Consider the following 22,134-nt stretch of genomic DNA (forward strand, 5'->3'; position numbering starts at 1 on the left):
ACCATTGAGCCACATCGGCTGGGCTTTCATATAGATCAAGTTTATGTTTATGAAGAACATGTTTATGAAGAAGGGGCATTTGAATTGGGACCAGAAAAGTGGATAGGATTTTGAGAGGTGGAACCTCAGAGCTTTAACGAGGAAAAAGGTGAGGAGTATATGGATATTGGTAATCGATTCCTTCGCTTTCCTTGGTCACCTTTTTCACTTAGAGTGGAAGCCGTGGGTGGGAAGATAGGTGATTACCTGTCCTTTGAGTCTCACCGTTGAGCTGGGGAGACACATGACTTCCACATGACATGAATGTGCCTGCAGTCAGGCAGAGGTAAACTCTAGTCAGCCGCTGAGTCTTGAGTAATCAGGATGGAGGAGAATTAGTAGGGGCTGGAATAGTAGGGGAGGAGGTTTCAGGGAGGAGATGGAAATTCAGATGGTTTTAGAACATCCGAATACATCAGAAATCTGACCCTGAGAATTAGTCTGTTTGCAGGGTTTGAAAGAGCTTCTCTGTCAGGACCAGTAAGCTATGCATTGGAGACGCTGGTTGGCCTTGATGGGCCAGACAGTGGGGAGAGGGGCGTGTTGGGAAGCTAGTCTCAGCGACTCCTTTTGTGAGAGAATGTGACCTGGCTCAGTCTGGGGATGGGGACACGTGGGTGGGTGTCCTTGGGCTGCAGCACAGGTTTTCTCGAGGGAGGAGAGGAAGAAGCTGCTACCATCAGCACCAGGAAGGATGCATACAAACGGGTGTCCCAGGGAGGTCGGGAATTACCCCTCCCTCAGTGGACTGTGGTCTCATGTCAGGCTTCTGATAATGCCCCGCTCCACGTAGCTCCTGCCTCTGGCTCTGCCCTGATGCCTTCACTGTTCAGTGTCCTCAGATTTCACCCAAGTATGAGTATTCAGGTGGGGAACCCTGGTATGATTGGATCTGGGTCCCTGGGAGTGTGTGTGATAGTGAAAAGGGACAGCATCATGAGGAGGGAAGGCGAGGAGATATCCTCAGGTCAGATTGACAAGCTGCCAACACATGGAGAAGCTTCTTACATAGGATGGTCAGGGAGGACTTCAATAAGCTGAGGCTTAGATTTAAGGGTGTTGCTTTTGAGGAGATGGTGAGATGACCAAGTGGAGCCACCTGGAGCCTCAGTGTATTCTGTCCTCCTGTCACAAAGCTAAGAAACTTACAAATAGCCTCCAGGGGCTGGCCCCTGCCACCCTCATGGCAAGGGAGTCCTGCTCCCTGCACTGGCAATGGAGCCCCTTTCAGGGCTATAGCTTGACAACTAATGTGCTTGTTCATTCAGTCAGCAAATGTTCACTGAGGCCGTGTCATGTGCCAGCCACTGCTTGTGGTGGGGACAGCACAGGGATGGGCCTGTCTCGGCTGTCGCCTAGAGGTCTGATCCCCTAGAGGTGTGATGTCATAGCTCTTGGCTGTCATATTTATTTTAGGGGAAGAGGTGTACGTTTCTTTTTATTATGCTTTCTGTAATTTTATCTTTCATTTACTTGACAGATAAAGCCACAGACCCCAGCATGCCAGAACAGGATTGGTCAGCCATCCAGAACGTCTGTGACCAGGTGAACACTGATCCCAGTGGGTAAGGTGACCTTCACGCTGGACCACGGGGTCCTTGGACTAAGCGCATGCCGTTGGTCTTGGGGCTATTTTAATAGCCTTTCTTTCTTTTTCCCCTCCACAGTCTGCTGAGAACATCATTTTTTTTTAGAGATAGCAAATTCATGTGGTTTTTTAAAAACAAACAAACAAATAGTCAGTTTGTAACTGGCAATTATTTTTAAAATAGCATTATGAAGTAGTCATACTCAGGAGACCTGGATGTTACATACGGGTAGAAGGTAGCAGCGTGAAAGAGCTCATGTGCTCTCCATAATTTAAATGTAACCTTTCTTTAGAAGAGGCAAGAAAAGGGCAAGATTGTGTTGAATTTTTTTTCCAAAGCATCTGGACAGGAACTGAAGAATCAGATGTTTATTCTGCATATTGCTGACTATGCAGGATTTGGAAATGGGCTAAAAGTTTGATCGCAATGTCTACTCTAGTGTTTATCAGACAACAAACAGGGTCTATGTTGCTCATGACCTGGCTACCCGTAGGCTTGGTCCTGACTGCTCTGCTCGGAGCTTTGGGGTGCATGAGTTGGGGAGGGTGGTGTGTCTGGACAGCAGTAGTTGTGGGAAGGGAAGGTGGGGTTGGCCTCCTTCAGAGGCTTGTGCATGGGCCGTGTGCCAGTCACATTCCACCTCTGTTGTGGGACCAAACTCCTGGAGGGAGGAGACTTCATGGAGCGCACGTAGCCAGACTGTCCGCCCAGAGCCCAGGTGTCTTTGTTTTCCCGTAGCCCAACCCATGCGCCCTGGCTGCTGGCCCATAAGATCCAGTCTCCACAAGAGAAAGAAGCTCTTTATGCCTTAACGGTAAGCTTGGCCCTTAGCCTCCATTCTCCTGTCCTGAGCCAGAGGGAGCTGGGCCCCAGCCCCATTTTGGAGTGGTGGGGAGCCTCAGAGGTTCACCTTCGCTGGCCACCGAGGCTGGGCTCTGGTTGCCCATCCTAGGTCTGCTTCTAGAGAGCAGCGCCGAGCTTGCTTTGGGAGAAGGAAAGAAAGGTTTTATTTCCTTAGCTCTTCATAGACCAGGGCTGGTAAGTTAAGTGCCCACAGGGCCAGACTGGTGACGTAGTGAGTGAGCCACTGGGTGAGGACCAAAATCCTGGAGAGCGCTTGCCCAGCCAGGGAGGGATGGCTGCAGTGTGGCACCGGCTGGTATTGCCAGCCATGAGTTTGGGCCCGTTGTTGTTAGAATTTCTTGTCTTTAAAGAGAAACCGTAAGTCCAGATTTTTGTATGAATTCTCTGAATTAAAAATATATATTTCATTGATTTTTTTAGAGAGAGAGGAAGGGAGAGGGATAGAGATAGAATCATTGATGAGAGAAACATCATCAATCAGCTGCCGCCTGCACACCTGTGGGGATTGAGCCTGGGCATGTGCCCTGACTGGTGGCCTCTTGGTTCCTGGTTTGATGTTCAACTGCTGAGCTATGCCAGTCAGGCGTGAATTCTCTGAATTTTTTTATGTTGGTGACTAACCTGACATGTTTAACAGTAGCGTGGACCAAAGAAAATGTGTGTAGGCCCCACTTGCATGCCAGCAGGGGACATGTGGCTCAGCAATTCATGGGCCTTACATACTGGATGTGGCCTCTGAGCTGGAGGGAGTCACCTGCCCAAAGGATCTCCTTAAAGGGGGGGTGACTTTAGAGTACACACACCACTGAGCTGTTTTCTGGGCACAAACATGTTAGATATAGCAAGATCAAATAGGTGCTTTTTAAAAAAAATTTGAAAATGTTACCCTTTCCCCCAAACTTCAGTGTCCTCATTGTCCCGAGTTAAAACTAGCTCTGGTTCCAGCAAGTGCTCATCAGATTTCAGGCGAGCCTGGAGCCAGAGGTTTTCCCATTCTCGTGGGAGTCCCGTGTCTGTGCAGGTGCTGGAGACGTGTGTGAACCACTGTGGAGAGAAGTTCCACAACGAGGTGGCCAAGTTCCGCTTCCTGAATGAGCTGATCAAAGTGCTGTCCCCAAAGGTGAGTGCCATGGTCTTGGCCCTGCTTACTGTACTGCACCTGGCCCAGCCTTTAAACTCTTGCCCCCTCCTGTGTACGGCCTGTCTCAGGTTTGTGAAGGAGCTGAGAGAGGAGGCCCTAGATGGCAAAGCTCTCTTCTCCAAGGACTAGGATGACTTTGCTGATCCCTGCCCTCCATTGTTAGCATCTTTAAATTATTCTCCCTTTAAAAATGGCCTTTTGGCCCAGCCGGAGGGGCTCAGTTGGTTGAGTGTTATCATGTGCACTGAAAGGTTGCCAGTCTGATTCTTGGTCAGGATACATAGGTTGCAGGCTTGGTCTAGGTTGGGGAAGGCAACCAATTAATGTTTCTCTCTCTTCCTCTTCCTTCTTCTCGTTCTAAAATCAATAAAAATCCCATGTAATAAAAGGCTAATATGCAAATCAGCCGAACAGCGGAATGACCGGTCGCTATGATGCGCACTGACCACCAGGGGGCAGACGCTCAACGCAGGTGGTCAGTTCACTTCCACAGGGGGAGCACCACTCAGCCAGAAGCCGGGCTCATGGCTGGCGAGCGCAGCTGCGGTGGTGGGAGCCTCTCGCGCCTCTGCGGCAGCGCTGACAATGTCTGACTACCAGCTTAGGCCTGCTCCCCGTGGGCTCCCAGACTGCACCCCCAAGTGCATAAATTTCATGCACTGGGCCTCTAGAGTGTGTGTGTGTGTGTGTGTGTGTGTGTGTGTGTGTGTGTGTATTGCCCAATGGCCTTGTGGATGGGTGGCCTAGATGGGGAGCACAGGTTTCCTGGTAGACAGCAAGAGATGCTAGATGTCGCTTTAAGTTTCATACCACTTCTTGCCTTGTCCTCTGCACCTTTCCCCTTGGCACCTGTCTCAGCTCTGCATTCTCAGGTAACTGACACAGATGGAGCCTTTCTTTGCTGCTTTCCAGCAACACTTCTCTGATACCAACTGTGTGTCCTACAGTTTAATTCAGTTCAGTTCTGACACTATCCAGAGTTAGTGCAGAGCCTACGTGATCAGGACTTCATGATACTTAGATGATGCCTAATTTAGACACCAGCCATGAGTCTGTTCTTCTGCCTGACCAACTACAGAGTTGGACTTCCCAGACCACCTCCACAGGTTCCATATTCACTACAGGAAAGCACTGTACTTACTGTGGTTATAAAGGAGACAAATGGAGGGGATACATGGCCAGGGTCTTGGGGGGAGAGGAGCAAGAGCTTGTGTGCCTTTTCTTATGGCGCCCAGCCCACCACCCTTCAGCACATCGATGTGTTCAGTCAGGGAGCTTGGTGGGCCTTGTTTCAGCTTTACCCAGAGTTCTCGTATGAAGGCACAATGGGTTAAATTATTGGCTGGGTGATTGGACTCACTCTCCAGCCCCTCTCCCCTATTGGGGTCAAATGAGGCTGAAAGTCCCAACCCTCTGGTCACATGGTTGGCCTTGTGGCATAGTCAGCCCCTCCCTTGAAATGAATTCCCACTCTGAGGTTAGCTTAAACTCAGGTCTGGTCCAAGGGGGCTCGTTGTGAGTAACAAAGATTCCTATCACTCAAAAACTTCCAAGGGCTTTTGAAACTCTGTGCCAGAACTGGAGACAAAGACCAAACATATTCTTTATTATTCCTCACCTGCCCCAGTCAAACAATGCGTGTCTCCAGTGGCTCTAACCCAGGCCAATATATGATGGGTTTTAATTTTAGCTCCTTGTCCCAGGTGATTTGACTTCTGGCTGAGCTTCAGCTCTCAACCTGGGGCAGTTATCTGCTCCGGCATTAGCAGCATCTCCGCCAGCTCTGTAATTCTCCTTCCTGATTGCTTTCAGTACCTAGGGTCCTGGACCACAGAAAAGGTTAAAGGAAGAGTCATCGAAATCCTCTTCAGCTGGACAGTCTGGTTTCCAGAAGACATTAAGATCCGAGATGCTTATCAGATGCTGAAGAAACAAGGTCTGATTTCCATTATTTGCGCTGTGTTCCCTTTTTCACAGCATTTGTTCCTTTTTGCTGTTTTGAGTGCTTTGTGCTTTGTGGGTGAAAGCTGGACAGTGGAAACCGAGACCAGTAATTTTCACTGTCTAGCAGTGGGCAAACCTCTCCTGCTGGTGGCAGGAGCTAGCTGGTTTGAGATTGTTGTTGCTGGGGTTGTCCTCACTGTAGCAGACTTCAGCTTCCTCCAGGGTTAGCTTGTGGTGAGGGTATGGGCTGGTTTGCTAGAGCTTTTCTCAGTGTCTGCTGCTCTTAGCTGAGGTCGTCCTCAGTGCCTCAGAGACGGTCTTGCGCCCTTGCCTTTCCTGGCAGGAGGTAGACCATTGTTGCTTGTTAGTGTCGTCATCTCTGCTCTGACTAGGCCTCAGTCTGAGACAGGCACTGTGTCCCTGGTCTCGGAGATAGAGACCCCGACACTGACACCCGGGGAGGAGGACAGCCTGTTACCCCGAGCTTCTGTATTCTTTGTGAGTTTGTATGCTGTGTCCTGTGTGGCACTGGGAATCCATCCTCCCGTACCCTGGGCTCTGCAGAGGAAGGACCTGGGTTTGGGATGGACTATTTTCCCGTCACATGCACTCAATGACTTTAGGAGTGTCAGGGATCCTGCTGTAGCTTTTGGGCCCTGGGAGGTATGTACCTGAATAAAATGATCAGTATTTTTATAGCATAGACTCTGTAAGCTGCTAACCATAGGCTCTGGTTCTGCTCTGACTTGGTCGGCCCTGATGTCTTGGTGCTGGTTCCTTCGGTTCTCTGGAGGGAGGATGCAGATTGTACCCTGGATGTATCTTTGAAGGCCGTTGACGATGTTGCCTGTCGGCATCAGGAACTGGAGTTTATACGGGATCCTGATGAAGTCAGTGGGTACCCGTATCAGTATCTTCACTTCATGAATTGCATGTTTCAGGAATCATAAAGCAAGACCCTAAACTACCAGTGGATAAAATCTTGCCCCCACCTTCTCCCTGGCCCAGGAGCTCCATCTTCGATGCTGATGAAGAAAAGTCAAAGGTAAGGAGCTCTTCTCTGACCTTGGTGGCGTACCTGGAATCTGATCAGACCCCTTCTTATTGGGGCTCCCTTCAAATGTCCCCTGAAATGTCTTCTGAGCCCTGAACCAAAGTGTGGGAGAACATGGCAAGGTTCTGCTCTGACTTGGTGGGCCCTGATGCGAGTTCTCTCTGGAGCAGGTTTTTACAAGTGAGGTAGCATAAGGGTTGGGTGTTTTCTGTGGTGCAGATGGTCAGTCATATGGAAATAACCCGTCGTGTGTTGACTTAGGTCTTTTTAGTGCCAGTAAGCCTGGCATTTTCCCCCCCTGCCCCCCCCCCCCTTTTTTTAAACTTGTGGACATTTTAATGAACTTCCTTCCATGTAGCTTCAAGCCACCAGGACACAGGCCCCACCAACACCCTTCATCTTCTCCTCAGCTCTTCTGCTGAAGAACTGGGCCTTCACGATGACAGGCTGCTCTGGAGCTTTCCCTTCCCCAGAACTCTGTAGTAGCCGATCGCACCACATCAGTGAAGGAGCAGCTCCAGTCTTGCTCTTGACAGCATTTCCCTGTGTCTGCTCACTGACCAGGGCCCACAGCTTATCGAGGCTGACAGTTGGGCAGAAGCTCTGGTTCCCCTTTGAGTGGTAATGTCTCATACCCACTTTCCCAAAGTAGCCTGGGTGATATTTGTCGAAGTTGGTCCTGTGACGATGCAAGCCGCCAGCATTACCTCGGCCCCCTGTGCTTCCTGTGCTTGCCAATGCGGCCGTGGCCGTGGCTCATGTGGCCCCGAAGTTTCCGGGTCTTCAGTCTGGATGGCATGTCGGTGGCCAAGACGCAAAAGACCTACCCATTTTCCTTCTGCTGCCTCCAAGAATCTTCAGACATCAGTAAGGGGAAGGAGGTGGTCAAAACCCAGGCCAAGACCCTGGGTTACCGTAGAGCAGTGGTTCCCAGTGTGGCACATGCCGCACAGGGGGGTAATTTGATTTTTAAGGGGGCAATTCGAGAATGAGTTATTAACAGTGAAACTGTGCACTTCTTATGGTTCTAGGGTCCTCATATGCAGTATATAAATACATATTGTGACATTTATGCATCAGTTCTCTATTACATGTTTTGAAACTTTATTTGCTATTTTTTCATATTACTTCATTTTTTTTTAAACAATTTCTTAGTGATCTCTTCCTCAGTATTTGAACTGTCCTTTCGTTCTTTTATTTTTCTCTTTCTTGGGTGCCATGTTCTTTGGAAGCTTGTTTAGACCAAGATAATGGCCATTTAGGCTTCCTCCACGTGAATAGGAGTGCACTTAGAATTATATACCACGGGGGAGTATCAGGATTTAAGGGATGCTTAGGTGGGGTGTGGCCAAAAGAAGGTTGGGAACCACTGCCCAGCGCATCAGTGGTGTTGGTGCTTTGGATCGTTCCTGGCCTTGGTCCCTCACAGGTCCGGTAAGTGCAGTACCAGGAGAGCGCCAGGCCATATGTGTGTCTCTCTGGTACCCATGGCCTTCCAGCTGTGCCTTCCTTGCCTGGACCAGATCCTCAGGGGCATGGCATCCTGGAGGCAGACGAGCAGGGCTGCTCTGTGCTCCCTGGCTCCTCCCTGCTGGTGTCTAACACTGCAGAGCGGGGAAGGAGCAAGGGAGGAGTTAGGGCTTGGACTTCTGAGAAAGAAACCCGTGAGAGCTGCTTACACTTTCTGGGCTCAGTAGCCTCATCATTTCTGCCCTCCATCCACCAAAGATTGAGTGACTCCTATGTGCCAGGTGTTCTGCTGGGCATTGGGAATAAAGCAAACAAGATCGCCAAGGGCTGCCGCATCGTAGAGTCCATGGTCCAGGACAACTCGACACTATTGACTTTTGGGCAAGCTAGTTTTCTTGTTGGGGCTGCCTGTGCACTGTAGGATGTTTACAGCATCCCTGGCCTCCCCCACTAGATCCAGTAGCATCCCCAATTGTGACAACCAGCGTGTCTCCCGACTTTGCCAAGTGTCTTCTGGGGGCTAGCATCCTCCACCTTACCGCCCTGAAACCAGTGGTCTGTGGAGATAGAGGTAGTACTTACATGGCTGCATGATCGCGCAGATTTGCTCAGATAATTCATGTGAAATGTAAAGCTCCTATCAGTGTTAGCTCTTCTATTGCTGATGCCACACACTGGCCATTTGACACCACGGGGAGTAGTTCAGCCTACGCTTCTTGTTCACCTGCAGCTTCTGACAAGGCTTCTGAAGAGCAGCCACCCTGAGGATCTGCAGGCTGCGAATCGGCTGATCAAGAGTTTGGTCAAGGAGGTAGGCGTTTTCCTACAGCATTCTGCAGAACCAGCCTTGGACAGGGCTGCACAGTGTGTGTGTGTGCGCAGCTCTCTGGGGCAGGGATTACCCTACTCTGAGCTGGGGAACAGCCATGGGCTCCCTGAGGTTGCAGGTGGTGACTGGAAGCAGGGGTCATGCTATATGCTTTCTAATTACTTCTGTCCAGGAGCGCAAAGTGTTTCACAGACACCAGTTTTGTCCCAGTGGCAGGTACTGTGTGGACAGATCCAGTTTGGGAATCTGTTTTTCAGAGAGTTAAGGCTGATGGTACAAAGTAGTGGCTCGCCAGGCCCCTGCTGCATTGTCTTCCCCAGGAATCCTGGGCTTGGAGGCCTTTCCTCACCGCCGAGCAAGCACTCCCTCTGTCCATTTCAGGACTTGCCTGAGCTCTCCCCCGTGCACTGCCCCTTCCCACCCCTGTTCAGGCTTTATCCAGGCCTTCTGCTTCCTCACTGCCATCCCCTCTCCCACAGGAGCAAGAGAAGTCAGAGAAGGTGTCCAAGAGAGTCAGTGCCGTGGAGGAAGTGCGGAGCCACGTGAAGGTGCTGCAGGAAATGCTGAGCAGGTATCGCAGGCCGGGACAGGCTCCGCCAGACCAGGAGGCCCTGCAGGTACTCTTCTCTGATCGCAAAGAAATAAAGGAAGGGAACAGTTCAGGAGTAGCTAAATGTAACTGACATACTAGAAATTGCACCTCTTTACAGCGTATTTGCTGAGTGTTGATGTGTCCATCTGTCCAGCCATTGTTAAGATCAAGAATTCTTTTTTATTTTATTCTCACCAGAGGATATGTTTTTATTGATTTTTTTAGAGAGAGAGAAACATCAGTCGATTGCCTCCTGCACGCACCCTTACCAGGGATCAAACCCACAAACTAGGCTTGTGCCCTGACTGGGAATCGAACCCACAACCGTTTGATACATAGGACAACACTCCAACTACTTGAGCCACCCAGCTAGGGCACAATGAAGAATTCTTTATAGATTCTGGATATACTCTGCGGGTTGTCTTTTAACTGTCTTGACTGTCGTTTGAAGCAAAAAGTTTTTAATTTTTTTTTAAAGATTTAAAAAAACTGCTTTTTAGAGAGAGGAAGGGAAAGAGAAACATTGATCAATATGAGAGTGAAACATTGATCAACTGCCTCCTGCACGCCTCCTATCAGGGATGGAGCCCGCAATCCAGACATGTGCCCTGACCGGGAATCGAACTGTCGGCAACCTTTCAGTGCACAGGACAACACGCTGGAGCAACGGAGCCACGCTGGCCAGGGCAAAAGCTTTTAATTTGGAAGTTCAGTTTGTCTCTGTTTTTCTTTTGTTGATGATGCTCTGGTGTCATACCTAAGACACACCACCACTTGGTGTAGCCAGGCAGGGGATGGTGGGAATGTCTGAGTCAGCCATTCTCAATCCCTCTGGAGCACTGCTTTCTGCTTCCCTCACAGGCTCCCTCCATCACTTTCTGCATTCTGGCTTTTTATACTTCTCTGCATAGGGCAGACCCTTCACATAGAGTTCCTGCCCTTCCATTTCACAAAGCTAGCAGAAACAAACTAGTCTTTCCCAACACCAAATTCCTGAGAGAAAAATCTACTTGGCCAGTGTGGCTCATGTTTCTGCCTGGGTCAATCAGCTGTGACTGGGATTGGGCAGAGTTATAGAGAAAAATGTGCTGGTCTTAGGCTGTGGCGGGAGGGGACTGGACTCAGAAGGGTTGGGGGCTTGAGCCAGGCAGACACTCCAAAGCCGATCTCCCATGGTGAGGTTGTGTGACTGGAGCTGGCCCTGTCCCTTTCACGTGTCAGGCGACCTCCAGGTTCTTGACTTGTGCAGGTGAAGCAAAAGTTTATTAAAGATTAGGACAGTGAGGCAAAGGAAGGGCCCTTAGAGACAGGTTCAGGGATTAGCCTGGGATGAGCTGCTGCTGCCCACTGCTTCCTGGTTGCAAGTCTTGTGGGGACCCTTAGATCTTAGGATAAAGAAAGCAGAAGCACACGCCTAAGGAAAGAGGTGCCTGAGGAAGGAGGTGTGGGGGTGCTCAAACAAGAGCGCAAGCTGGTGTTCTTTGTCTGGAGGTTGTGTCTGTTTTCTTCAGGTGGGAGTTCCAGGGGAGGGCCCAGGGGAGGGCCAACAGAATGGTCATTGGATTTCCAGGTGTGACAGTTAGTATGCTGATGTATTAAAATGAGCGTATCATGGAGTCTGGGGCCACTTTCCTGGTCCATTTTTCCTCCATCTTGCTTTAGTCTGGATCTAACTGGATCCCTGACTGTGGTGATTTAAACCACCTGCTCTTAGGGCTCTGTGTGGGAGGACAGGGTTTTGTCATTTATCAGCTGGCTGTTAATTGCGCAGTCCTGCTGGCCGTTTGTTCAGCCATTTGTCTCAGTTTCCTCATCACACGCCAGGGAATTTTCCTAGTTTTTACTAACCTGTCTCAGCTGTACCAGAATCCCTCAGGAGGGTTGGCATGTTGGGCTTTTAAGTAGAACAGTTTTGCCCTGGCTGGTGTGGCTCGGTGGGATGTCCATCATCCCATGTACCAAAAGGTCAGAGATTTTATTCCCCCGTCAGGCACATGCCCGGGTTTTGGGTTCGATCCCCAGTTGGGGTGTGCAGGTATCAGCCAAATTGATGTTTCTCTATTTCTCCCTCTTCCTTCCCCTCTTGCTCTCAAATCAATAAAAACATACTTTTAAAAAATGCTTTAAAAAAATAGCGCAATTTTCCCCCAGCCAAGATAATAACCAGCTACGGGGTAGGAGAAACGCAGCTGGAAACAAAAGTTCATCTTGATAATGGATAAAGCTGATGTTGGAAAATGTAGCAAGTAAGTACCGGCCAGTGGCTTGCTGATACTGAACCCTAGAACCAGGCAGGTTTACCTGCCACCTAAGATGTTGCTGGCACACCACTGTGCTTCCCACCGGGGGTTCCTTCTTTAACACTTAGAGCAGGTAGGAGCAGATGCAATTGTGGGCTTCCATGGAGGCAGGTCACACTCCAGAGCACAGCTGAAGGAAGGGCTCCTTCTGCTTCCTCTCCCGGACTCGCCTGTGGGATGGGCTATTTCCTCAGCGCCCAGAGAGGGCTGGAGTGTTAGTGGAGCTCCCGTGCAGGGAGGGAGCTTGAGGTGTGCAGAAGCTGTGTGCTCCTCAGCAGTGTGTGGACGGTGAAGTGGTCTGGAGCAGCGGTTGCCAACTGGTGGTCCATGACGTACAAAAGGTTGGCGACCGCTGGTCTGGAGCACTCTCCCTGCGATGACGGAGATGAGCTTTCCCACATGGTGTTGGGTGTAGGGTGAGGGGGTGAGGTTTAGTTCTGGAGAACCTGTGGTGGGAATCATGGGAATGTTGCTCTAAAGAGAATACTGGCCCCGACAGCAGTTGGATGGGAAGCCTCCATGGGCTTCCATGGAGGGTCATTCATTGCAAGCTGTTCTTGGGGGAGCAGGGGAAGGGAGCTTAAAGAAGAGTATGTTGTACACTGACATTGTAGTTTCTTTCTGAGCTAAAGTCTTTAAAAAAACATTATTGATGGATTTGGGAGAGAGGAAGGAGGAGAGAGTGAGAAACACCGATTTGTTGTTCCACTTATTTACATATTCACTGGTTGATTCTTGTATGTGTCCTGACCGGTGGTGGTGAACCTGCAACCTTGGTGTATTGGGATGACACTCTAACCAACTGAGCTGCCCGGCCAGGGTTGACCTAAGGTCTTATCACCTTTTTAATTATTATTTTAAAAAATTCTTATACAATTGTAGTTCAGATTGTTTCTGAAACTGTAACTGCCCTGTCACTTCAAACCTGCAGTCATGAATTTGGGGCTGATGGAGGAGAGCTCCTGGGGCCCGGCTCTGCACATGCTTACGCACACCCCGGCCTTCCTGTGGGTCCAGGGTGTGTGGTGAGCGGAGCTCTGTTCCCCAGGTTGTGTATGAGAGGTGTGAGAAGCTACGGCCCACCCTGTTCCGGCTGGCGAGTGACACTGTGGACGATGACGACGCACTAGGTAACGGCTCTCTTTCTCTCGGCACAGGCAGCAGCCCAGGTGCAGGCAGGCGTGCGCCCTCCTGTTGTGCCTCTGGGGTGCCAGGAACAGGCAGAACGGACTTTTGGGTTTATGGTGATGGGCTCAGGAAGGGCATGACCTGTTTTGACTTAGAACTGATTTCTAGAAGAATCTAGTCTTGAGCAAGAAATCAGCATCTGGTCTGAAAGCATGGAAAGAGGAAATTTACCATGTAGATTGGGTGTGAGGGTGAGAGAAGAAAGAGTAGATAGTGCTGGTGGCCTGAAGAAAGGCTGACGTCCCACAGAGGCCCAGCAGTGGCTGCCAGTGGTCATGTTGGAGCTTCCCCCAAACTGGGTGCCTTCAGGGGCTGGACAGGTAATCTAAGGAGTTAGTTGTAGGGAGAGTGGAGCAATTTTTTTAATCCTCACCCAAGGACATGCTTATTGATTTTAGAGAGAGGGAAAGTGTGTGTGGGGGGGAGAGAGAAACATCAATGTGAGTGAGAAACATCACTCCATTGCCTTCTTACATGTACTTCCCCCGACTGGGGATTGAACCTGCAACCTAGGTATGTGCTCTGACCAGGAATTGAACTGTGCAACCTTTTGATGTACAGGATGGTGCTCCGAACAACTGAGCCACATGGGCTAGGGCAGGAGAATGGAGAATTTTAGTACCTGAACATGGGTATTAAAACATTTTGTGGGGGGGGACAATAGGGGGATAAGGACACATATATAATACATTAATCAATAAAGAAAGAAAGAAAAAAAATCAATCCATTCTGGAAAATAAAAAAAACCCCACAACATTTTGTTTGCCCTGCCAGTGTGGCTCAGTGTTTGAGTGTCGATTCATGAACCAGGAGGTCACGGTTCGATTCCTGGTCAGGGCACATGTCCAGGTTGCAGGCTTGATCCCATGGGGGGAGGGAGTGTGTGTGCAGGAGGTAGCTGATCAATGATTTTCTCTTATCATTGATGTTTCTATCTCTCTCTCCCTCTCCCTTCCTCTCTCTGAAATCAATAAAAAATCCAAAACATTTTAGCCCTAGCTGGTTTGGTTCAGTGGATAGAGCATTGGCCTACAGACTGAAAGGTCCTGGGTTTGATTCTGGTCAAGAGCACATGTCTGGGCTGTGGACTCAGTCCCCAGTAGGAGACATGCAGGAGGCAGCCAGTCAATGATTTTCTCTCATCATTAATGTTTCTATCCCTGACTCCCTTCCTCTCTAAAATCAATAAAAAAAACAAACCCATATTTAAATTTTTTTTTTTATTGAAACTCTCCAAACACATCAGAAAGGGGAATAGTAGAATAAATCCTATGTACTCTTCTACTGACAATGACCAACTTGTGACCAGTCTTTCCATTTTGTTTCTTCTGTAGCACTCTTTCTCTTCACCCCCCATTCTATTTTGAAGCAAATTCCAAACATTTCAGAGTAATTTAAATATCCAGTCAGTGTTCAGAGTTCTCTGGTGTTTCCCTCTTTAAGTACTTGAATATTTTGTTCTAAACCAGACTCAAAAGAAAAACCATACTTTGAAATTGGTTGAGATATATATATATATATATATATATATATATATATATATATATATATATATATATAAAACTTTTAAAAAATATATTTTATTGATTTTTTACAGAGGAAGGGAGAGGGATAGACAGAAACATCAATTAGAGAGAAACATCGATCAGCTGCCTTCTGTACACTCCCAACTGGGGATGTGCCCACAACCAAGGTACATGCCCTTGACCAGAATCAAACCTGGGACCTTTCAGTCCGCAGGCCGATGCTCTATCCACCGAGCCAAACCGGTTAGGGCAGCGGTTCTCAATCTGTGGGTCGCGATCCCTTTGGCGGTCGAACAACCCTTTCACAGGGGTTGCCTAAGACCATCCTGCATATCAGATATTTACATTACGATTCATAACAGTATCAACATTACAGTTATGAAGTAGCAACGAAAATAATTTTATGGTTGGGTCACAACACGAGGAACTGTATTTAAAGGGCCAGAAGATTGAGAACCACTGGGTTAGGGCTATATATATATATACATATATATTTTAAATATGTTGTTTTCAGAGAGAGAGGAAGGGAGAGGGAGAAAGAGATAAAAGACATTGGTGAGAGAGAAGCATGGGTCGGCTGCCTCCTGCACATTCCCTACTGGGGATCAAGCCTGCAACCTGGAATTGATCCGGCGATTCTTGGTGCATGGAATGACACTCAGTCTACTGAGCCCCACTGGCTGGGTAGTTGATATTTCTTGTCTTTTAATGGATAGCCTCCATTCTGTCCTTTTTAAAAATATATATATATTTTTTATTGATTTCAGAGAGCAAGGGAGAGGGAGAGAGAGAGAGAAACATCAGTGATGAGAGAGAATCATTGATTGGACCCCTACTGACGATCGAGCCCACAACCCAGGCATGTGGCCTTGACCGGAATCAAACCCGGGACCCTTCAGTCTTCTGCAGGCCAGTGCTCTATCCACTGAGCCAAACCAGTAGGGCTGTCCTTATTTTTTGCGTGAAAAATTTGTCCTTTGATTTGCAGAATTTCTTTTGGTCTCAGTTTTCTGATGGCATCCCTCATGGTGTTTAGCATGAGTCTCTATTCCTAAGATGCCTTATCAGTGGGATCAGGGGGTTTCATCAGATTGAGCTTCAATTGGGTCGGGCCAGGGGGAGCAAGAATACTTCATAGGTGGTGTTCAAGAGGCCCGCAGTGTCTGGTTGTTGGCAGGAAGCAATGGGGGGTCCCTTCTGGGAGGTAACCTTCTGGCACTTTAGCCTCCATGGCCCCTTGCCCTGTGCTCTCCTGTCTGTCTCTCCTGGGAGCGATTTTTTACACGTAAACCAGACCATGAGAGGCTCATGTAGTTTTTGAAATCTGGGTGTATTTTACACTTTCAGGACATTTTAATTTGGACATTAAATTTTCATCAGGAATGCTTGATCTATATTTAGATTTAAAAGGGGAGATTCATGTAACAGTTGGTTCCCTACATACCTAAAAGCTTTTTACTAACTGAATAAAGTACCAAAAAATTCTTTTAGTATTCGCATTCACATTGATAAAACAGCTTTCTGTTTTAATTTTAGATTAATTAAAATAAAGTTTTAGTTCCTTAGTTGATGGAGTCATATTTCAGCAGTTGGCTATCATGTTGGACAGAACAGGCATAGAAAAGTGAAAAAATTTGGTTCCTCCTCTGTCATGAGAATGGAAATGTAGGGGTTCAGGGATTAAGTAACTGGATCTGATAGAGGGGCCTGGTCACATGATCAGGAGAGACAGGGATAACAGCCCATCTGGCAGAGCCATGGGACATCTGCCTTGTGGAATGTCTTAAAAAGGACTACAGCCTGGCCGGCATAGCTCAGTGGTTGAGCGTGGACCTATGAACCAGGAGATCACGGTTTGATTCCTGGTTAGGGCACATGCCTGGGTTGCAGGCTTGATCCTACACATCCTCAGTGTGGGGTGTGCAGGAGGCAGCTGATCAATGATTCTCTCTCATCACTGATGTTTCTTTTTTTAAAAAAAAATATATTTTTACTAGAGGCCCAGTGCACGAAATTTGTGCATTGGCGGGGGCAGGGTCCCCTCAGCCCAGCCTGTGCCCTCTCACAGTCCGGGAGCCCTTGGGGGATGTCCAACTGCCAGCTTAGGCCTGCTCCCCACGGAGACATCCTTAGGAGAGGCTCCCGCCACACTGCTACGCTCGCCAGCCTTGAGCCTGGCTCAGGGCTTCTGGCTGAGCGGCGCTCCCCTATGGGAGCACACTAATCACCAGGGGGCAGCTCCTGTGTTGAGTGTCTGCCCCTGGCCGTCAGTGCATGTCATAGTGGCCGGTCATTCCACCGTTCATTTGATTTGCATAGTAGCCTTTTATTATATAGGATTGATTTCAGGGAGGAAGAGAGATTGAAACATCAATGATGAAAGAGAATCATTGATCAGCTGCCTGCTGCACGCCCCCTACTGGGGATGGAGCCTGCAACCTGGGCATGTGCCCTTGACCGGAATTGAACTTGGAACCCTTCAGTTCATAGGCCAATGCTGTACCCATTGAGTCAAACTGGCTAGGCTCATCACTGATATGGCTATCTCTCTCTCCCTCTCCTCTTTCTCTCTGTAATCAATAAAGAAATATATTTTGGGGAAAAAAAGACTGTGGTTATTGGTAGCCAAACCTGGGGACTCTGATTTTTCTCTCATTCTCCAGCGGAGATTCTCCAGGCAAATGACCTCCTCACCCAGGGGGTTCTGCTGTACAAACAGGTGATGGAGGGCCGTGTCATCTTTGGGAACACAGTGACCAGCACAGCAGGAGACACACCTGACTCCAGAGGTAATGTGCAGAGAGCCTCTCTGTACCTGCTGCTTGGAGCAGCCTCAGATCCCCGGAAAGAGATGATCCTCAGAATATCCTGGGCTGTGATGTGGAAATGAGAAAACTCTCCCTCTCCCTTTCCTATGAGAACTGTCGCATGTGCCGTGATGGACTGGCTGGCAGGCTGGACCCCAGCTTTGGCTAGACACAGAAGCAGATGGCTGATTGCGCCCAGGTGTAGACTCCTTTTCTCATGTGTGCTTGCTTATGGGAACTGGAGACCAAAAAATGATCTTGAGTGGTTCCCGATGCCAGCTCGCTGCATCAGAGTCATCTGGACTCTGGTTAAAATGCAAATTCTTAGGTCCCTGGCCTTGGCTTTCTGAGTCAAGATTGCTTAGGGCTAGGCGAGGGGTGTGCATGTTTATCAAGCCCTGCAGGTATTTCTGGTTGGCTGTGGTCAGGCACCTCGGAGGGGTTCTGAGCTGGCGAAGCCAGCTGGCTGTGTCCAAGCTGAATGGACCACCAGAGGAGGACTGGCTGCTGGCGGGAAGGCAGTCCTCTGGCTCCTCATTCCAGGCCCCACGCAGGCTCTCTGCCAAGCCCTCCACTTGAGGTGGAAGGTGCTGGGGGTATTGAGGGTGGGATGCTGTGATGTCTTGACTGGGAGGAGGCCCGAGGGAAGCTGGTGGCTTTCAGTGGAGACCTTGCTCTTGCTCTGACTGAAGAGCCTCTCAATCCGTTCTCTAGTCTTGCAGAGTCCAGCAGCCTGCCCGAGGAGCTGCCTGATCGACTTGGAGCTGGACAGTGAGTCTGAGCAGGCTGGGCCTGGGGCACCGTCTCTGCTTCATCAGGACCTGGCAGCCTTAGGTGAGGGGGTGGTTTGGGGAGCAGGCAAGAATGGTCCCGGCTCCCTAGGGAGTGAGTAGGCTGGGTTCCCTTGGGGGGAATGTGCCTGTTTTTAGAGGGAAGTGGGTATACTGGGAAGCTCAGAGCGGTCCTCTTGGCACTTAGTCTCAGGTTCACCGTGGGTGCAGTGAATGCCTGTGGGTTCTTTGCTTTGGGCTTGCTAAGTGCCCTGGAAAGGGTGGACATGGTGCCGCTCTCCCTCCTGTCGGGGTGAGTGATGGTGTGCATCTCCCTCTGTTGCTCTCTTGTAGGAATCAGTGATGCTCCAGTTACCAGCAAGGTAAGGAAGCTCTTCCCAGGGCCCGCAGGGGAGTGGAGGACAAAGCTGCTTAGGGGAGGGGCTACTGTAGCTTGGGGTGCTGTAGACTTGGAGGCCAAAGCCTCTTCCTCAGTCTGCTCTATTTGGCAACCCCACAGGGCACACGTCCTCGTCTCCTCATGCTGATCCTCTTCGGTAGTGCCTGGGCTCTGCTCTTGCCCTCCTGCCTCAGGCAGTGTAACCAGCCCGGTGCGCAGTAGCTTTGGTGGGTCAGGAGAGCTGTGCCACGTGTCACCGTGGCTAGTGGTCATTCCTACCCTGGCCTCATCTTAGCTCTTCCTGGTTTGGCAGGTTGCCGGGCAGAGTTGCTGTAAGGAAAAGAGGAATCCTGCAGGCACACTGCCGGGTGGCGGTGCTCAGAGCCCATCAGCAGAGAGGAGTGTGCTGGACCTCCTCTCCCCACAGCCACCTTCGGGCGCCCTGTGAGTCGTGTGGGCAGGGGAGGGAGACGAGGGCTCCTTGCGTGAGGGCTGGGGTGACCCTTGAAGACAGGCAGAGACATCGCTCTGCGGAGGCTTCTTTGCTTCCCTCCTCCTCCTTTTACTCCCGTCCCAAGTGAGGAGGGGACACCCTTGGCCAAGGCCTCTGGAGAGGGTTTGTTTAAGCAGCAACAGCAGTGTTAACGATGTTTTTGTTGTGTGTAGGTTGAGGGTTGTTTTTTTGTGATTATTATTCAACTAGAGGCCTGATGCATGAAATTTGTCCAAGAGTAGGCCTTCCTTCCCCCAGCTGCCAACACCGGCTTCCCTCTGCACCGCGACCTGGGCTTCCCTCCGGCTGCCAGCAGGTACCCCGGACCCAGGCTTCCCTCACAGCCCCAGCTTTGTCTGGAAGGTCGTCTGGAAGGATGTCCAGTCTAATTACATATTATGCTTTTATTATTATAGATTTGAAGTTAAGTAAAATTTGATCACTAGAGAAATATTTAATATAGAAAGTCCCAAATATCAACTCCTAAAGACAATGTTGAATGCTCCCTCTTTGCTTTCTTTCTATGCATGCAGTAATGTGTTCTTGTCACTTATTTTTACACAAATGGGGTCATAATTTATAAACTGTACTCCAATGTGGATTTTTTCATATCACATATCTTTTTTTTTTAAATATATTTTATTGATTTTTTACAGAAAGGAAGGGAGAGGGATAGAGAGTTAGAAACATCGATGAGAGAGAAACATCGATCAGCTGCCTCCTGCACATTCCCTACTGGGGATGTGCCCGCAACCCAGGTACATGCCCTTGACCGGAATCAAACCTGGGACCTTTCAGTCCGCAGGCCGACGCTCTATCTACTGAGCCAAACCGGTCAGGGCCATATCACATATCTTTGATATGAGTGCATGTCAGTTTATATAAATAGTTATATGATTCATATATGCTCATATACGTGCATTTAATCATTTCCCTCTTGTGGATCTTTCCATTGCTTCCAGTTTGGAGGCACTTGGGGCAGTGGTTATAGTCCATGTTTCCTCAAGCAGAGGCGCTCCGAGCTATGAATGTGAACACATTTCCTGAGATCCTGCCCCTTTGCCTCTGGAAATATTAGCAGTTTGCCTTCTCTCAGCAGCCTGAGTGCCATGACCCTGGTGGAGAGAGACCATTGGGCTCTCGTGGCAGGGATGTGTGGGCGGGGCTTCTTTCCAGTTCTCATCACTCCACAGGGGCCAGTCATTCTTATTTTGATGGGTTACTTCTGTCTGGGCTTCTGTCAGGGTCAGCCTGACGGGTTGAACCGGGCTGAGGTAGGGAGGTGGGAATTGAGAAAAGAAAGAAAGACAGGAGAGTGGGATCAGGAGGACTACAGCTCAATCAAGGAAATGCAGCAAGTTTATTAACCACACAATGCTTTTTATACACAAGACACTGAATAGGAGGTCTGTCAAGAGGAATGTATTCTTTGTTCCTCTTAATCTCTAAGGGAGAGATAGAGCAGAAGGACAAATTCTCGGTACAGCAAATCTCAGTAAATAGTGACAGACTTCTTGGTAAGCCATGAAAGGCTGTTCTCATTCTACAAAGGTTGCTCTCATTCTACTGATAACCGCCATCCAGACAAGTCTGGGAAAACTGTGGGTAAGGGTCCAGCCCTGCTAGCCCCTGCAGGTGCAAGGACCGTGTCAGCTTGCACCTGGTCTCCAACAGGCTTCAGTTTTCCAAAAATGTTTTCAGTTTGTGTTGCAAATGGACAAGATCCTAAAGAAGTGTGAATGAAGCGGTGCCTGAATCTGTGACCGTCTTCCTGGCTTCCGTCCCGCTGGGTATCACATGGGACACAGCCTGGCTGAGCTGCCTGTGGTCAGGCTGCCTGAGAGCCACATGGTTACTTTATTAATAGTTTATTGGGCCCTCATTATGTCACACATCCCACTGAGTGCTCTTCAGACATTTGCTCATGTAATGTTAACCACCCCCAGAGAACTGAGGCCCAGGTTAACTTACTTACCTAAAGTCACGTACCTCTGCCCCAGCTCGTGTGGCTCAGTGGTTGAGCATCCACCTATGAACCAGGAGGTCACTGTTCGATTCCTGGTCAGGGCACGTGTCCGGGGTTGCGATCCCAGTAGGGGGTATGCAGGAGGCAGCCAATCCATGATTCTCTCTCATCATTGATGTTGCTATCTCTCCCTCTTTATTCCTCTCTGAAGTCAATAAAGTGTAAAAAAATAGTCACATACCTCTAAAACACACACACATGCTCACATATACATATATGTATTTTTTTTCTTTTCCCCCCTCTCTTATCTTGTTCTTCAGAAAGCCTAACCACAGATTCCTGGAATTCTTGCTTGTCCTTGATATATTTTTTTTATTTCTTTGCAGGAATTATATTCCACAGAAAAATATCCCCAAGGAAGTTCCACCAGGGACTAAGTCCTCTCCAGGTTGGTCCTGGGAGGCTGGCCCATTGGCTTCGTCTTCCTCTTCTCAGAATACACCTCTGGCTCAAGTGTTTGTCCCTTTGGAGTCGGTTAAGCCCAGTAAGTGCAGTTTCACCTTTTTTCTTCTTTCTTTCCTTCTATTAGATGCCCAGCTTTATTCCCTGAGAAGTGAGTGGTAGAGGTTTTGCCTCAGGGCAGAGGAGGTGGATAAGGAGGTGGTTTCACATCTCTGAGCTAATATTTTCCTTAATGATTTCTCTGTCTTGGGGTGGATTGGCAGGTGGAATTTAAAAACTAGGGGGATTGAAAACAAAACAAAACTAGGGGGATTGAGTCTGCTTAGGGACTTGATGTTCATTCATTTGGAATCAAGAAGGGAATGTTCACTGTGGCTTGAAATAATTCGGAAGAGTTGGAATGAGAAGGAAATGAAGGAATTGGTTGGTGATTTTCTTCCTCTAGGGATCCTCTAACAGCGGTCGCCAACCGGTGGTCTGCGGACTACTGGTGGTCTGTGAGGTCCGAAAGGTTGGCAACCGCTGCTCTATAAGGCAGGGAAGTAGATTAATATCTTTACCCACTTACAAAGGAAACTGCAGGCCCACTAAGTAAGGCGACTGCCTGTGGGCAGCACTAGTATGTGAGCAGGAAACCGCTGAGCTTGAGATCTGAGGCCTGGCCCTCTCTCTGGCGTGGGCCCTGCTGTGGCTGTGGTGA

General features: G+C 49.1%; 1 protein-coding gene and 1 pseudogene across 2 annotated transcripts in view; one reads left to right on the top strand and one right to left on the bottom strand.

Moving 5' to 3' along the window:
* The window catches only part of GGA2 (golgi associated, gamma adaptin ear containing, ARF binding protein 2), a gene marked incomplete at its 5' end in the record, with an annotated part of 40,313 nt that overhangs the window by 10,287 nt on the left and 7,892 nt on the right, over positions 1 to 22,134 (top strand). The window contains 13 exons of the mRNA XM_081089663.1: positions 1,520 to 1,604; positions 2,367 to 2,442; positions 3,514 to 3,612; positions 5,446 to 5,569; positions 6,519 to 6,622; positions 8,832 to 8,912; positions 9,410 to 9,547; positions 12,871 to 12,952; positions 17,200 to 17,325; positions 18,058 to 18,177; positions 18,468 to 18,496; positions 18,827 to 18,957; positions 21,359 to 21,516. Of these exons, the coding sequence (XP_080945789.1) occupies positions 1,520 to 1,604; positions 2,367 to 2,442; positions 3,514 to 3,612; positions 5,446 to 5,569; positions 6,519 to 6,622; positions 8,832 to 8,912; positions 9,410 to 9,547; positions 12,871 to 12,952; positions 17,200 to 17,325; positions 18,058 to 18,177; positions 18,468 to 18,496; positions 18,827 to 18,957; positions 21,359 to 21,516 (1,353 nt within the window). The remainder of the gene's footprint in view (positions 1 to 1,519; positions 1,605 to 2,366; positions 2,443 to 3,513; positions 3,613 to 5,445; positions 5,570 to 6,518; positions 6,623 to 8,831; positions 8,913 to 9,409; positions 9,548 to 12,870; positions 12,953 to 17,199; positions 17,326 to 18,057; positions 18,178 to 18,467; positions 18,497 to 18,826; positions 18,958 to 21,358; positions 21,517 to 22,134) is intronic.
* On the bottom strand, positions 6,992 to 7,430 carry LOC308517621 (large ribosomal subunit protein uL15-like; annotated as a pseudogene). Its single transcript has one exon. The product of its transcript is annotated as a large ribosomal subunit protein uL15-like (transcript).

Source organism: Myotis nattereri (assembly GCF_964212035.1).
Source record: "Myotis nattereri genome assembly, chromosome: 4".
In the NCBI taxonomy this organism is placed as follows: Eukaryota; Metazoa; Chordata; class Mammalia; order Chiroptera; family Vespertilionidae; genus Myotis; species Myotis nattereri.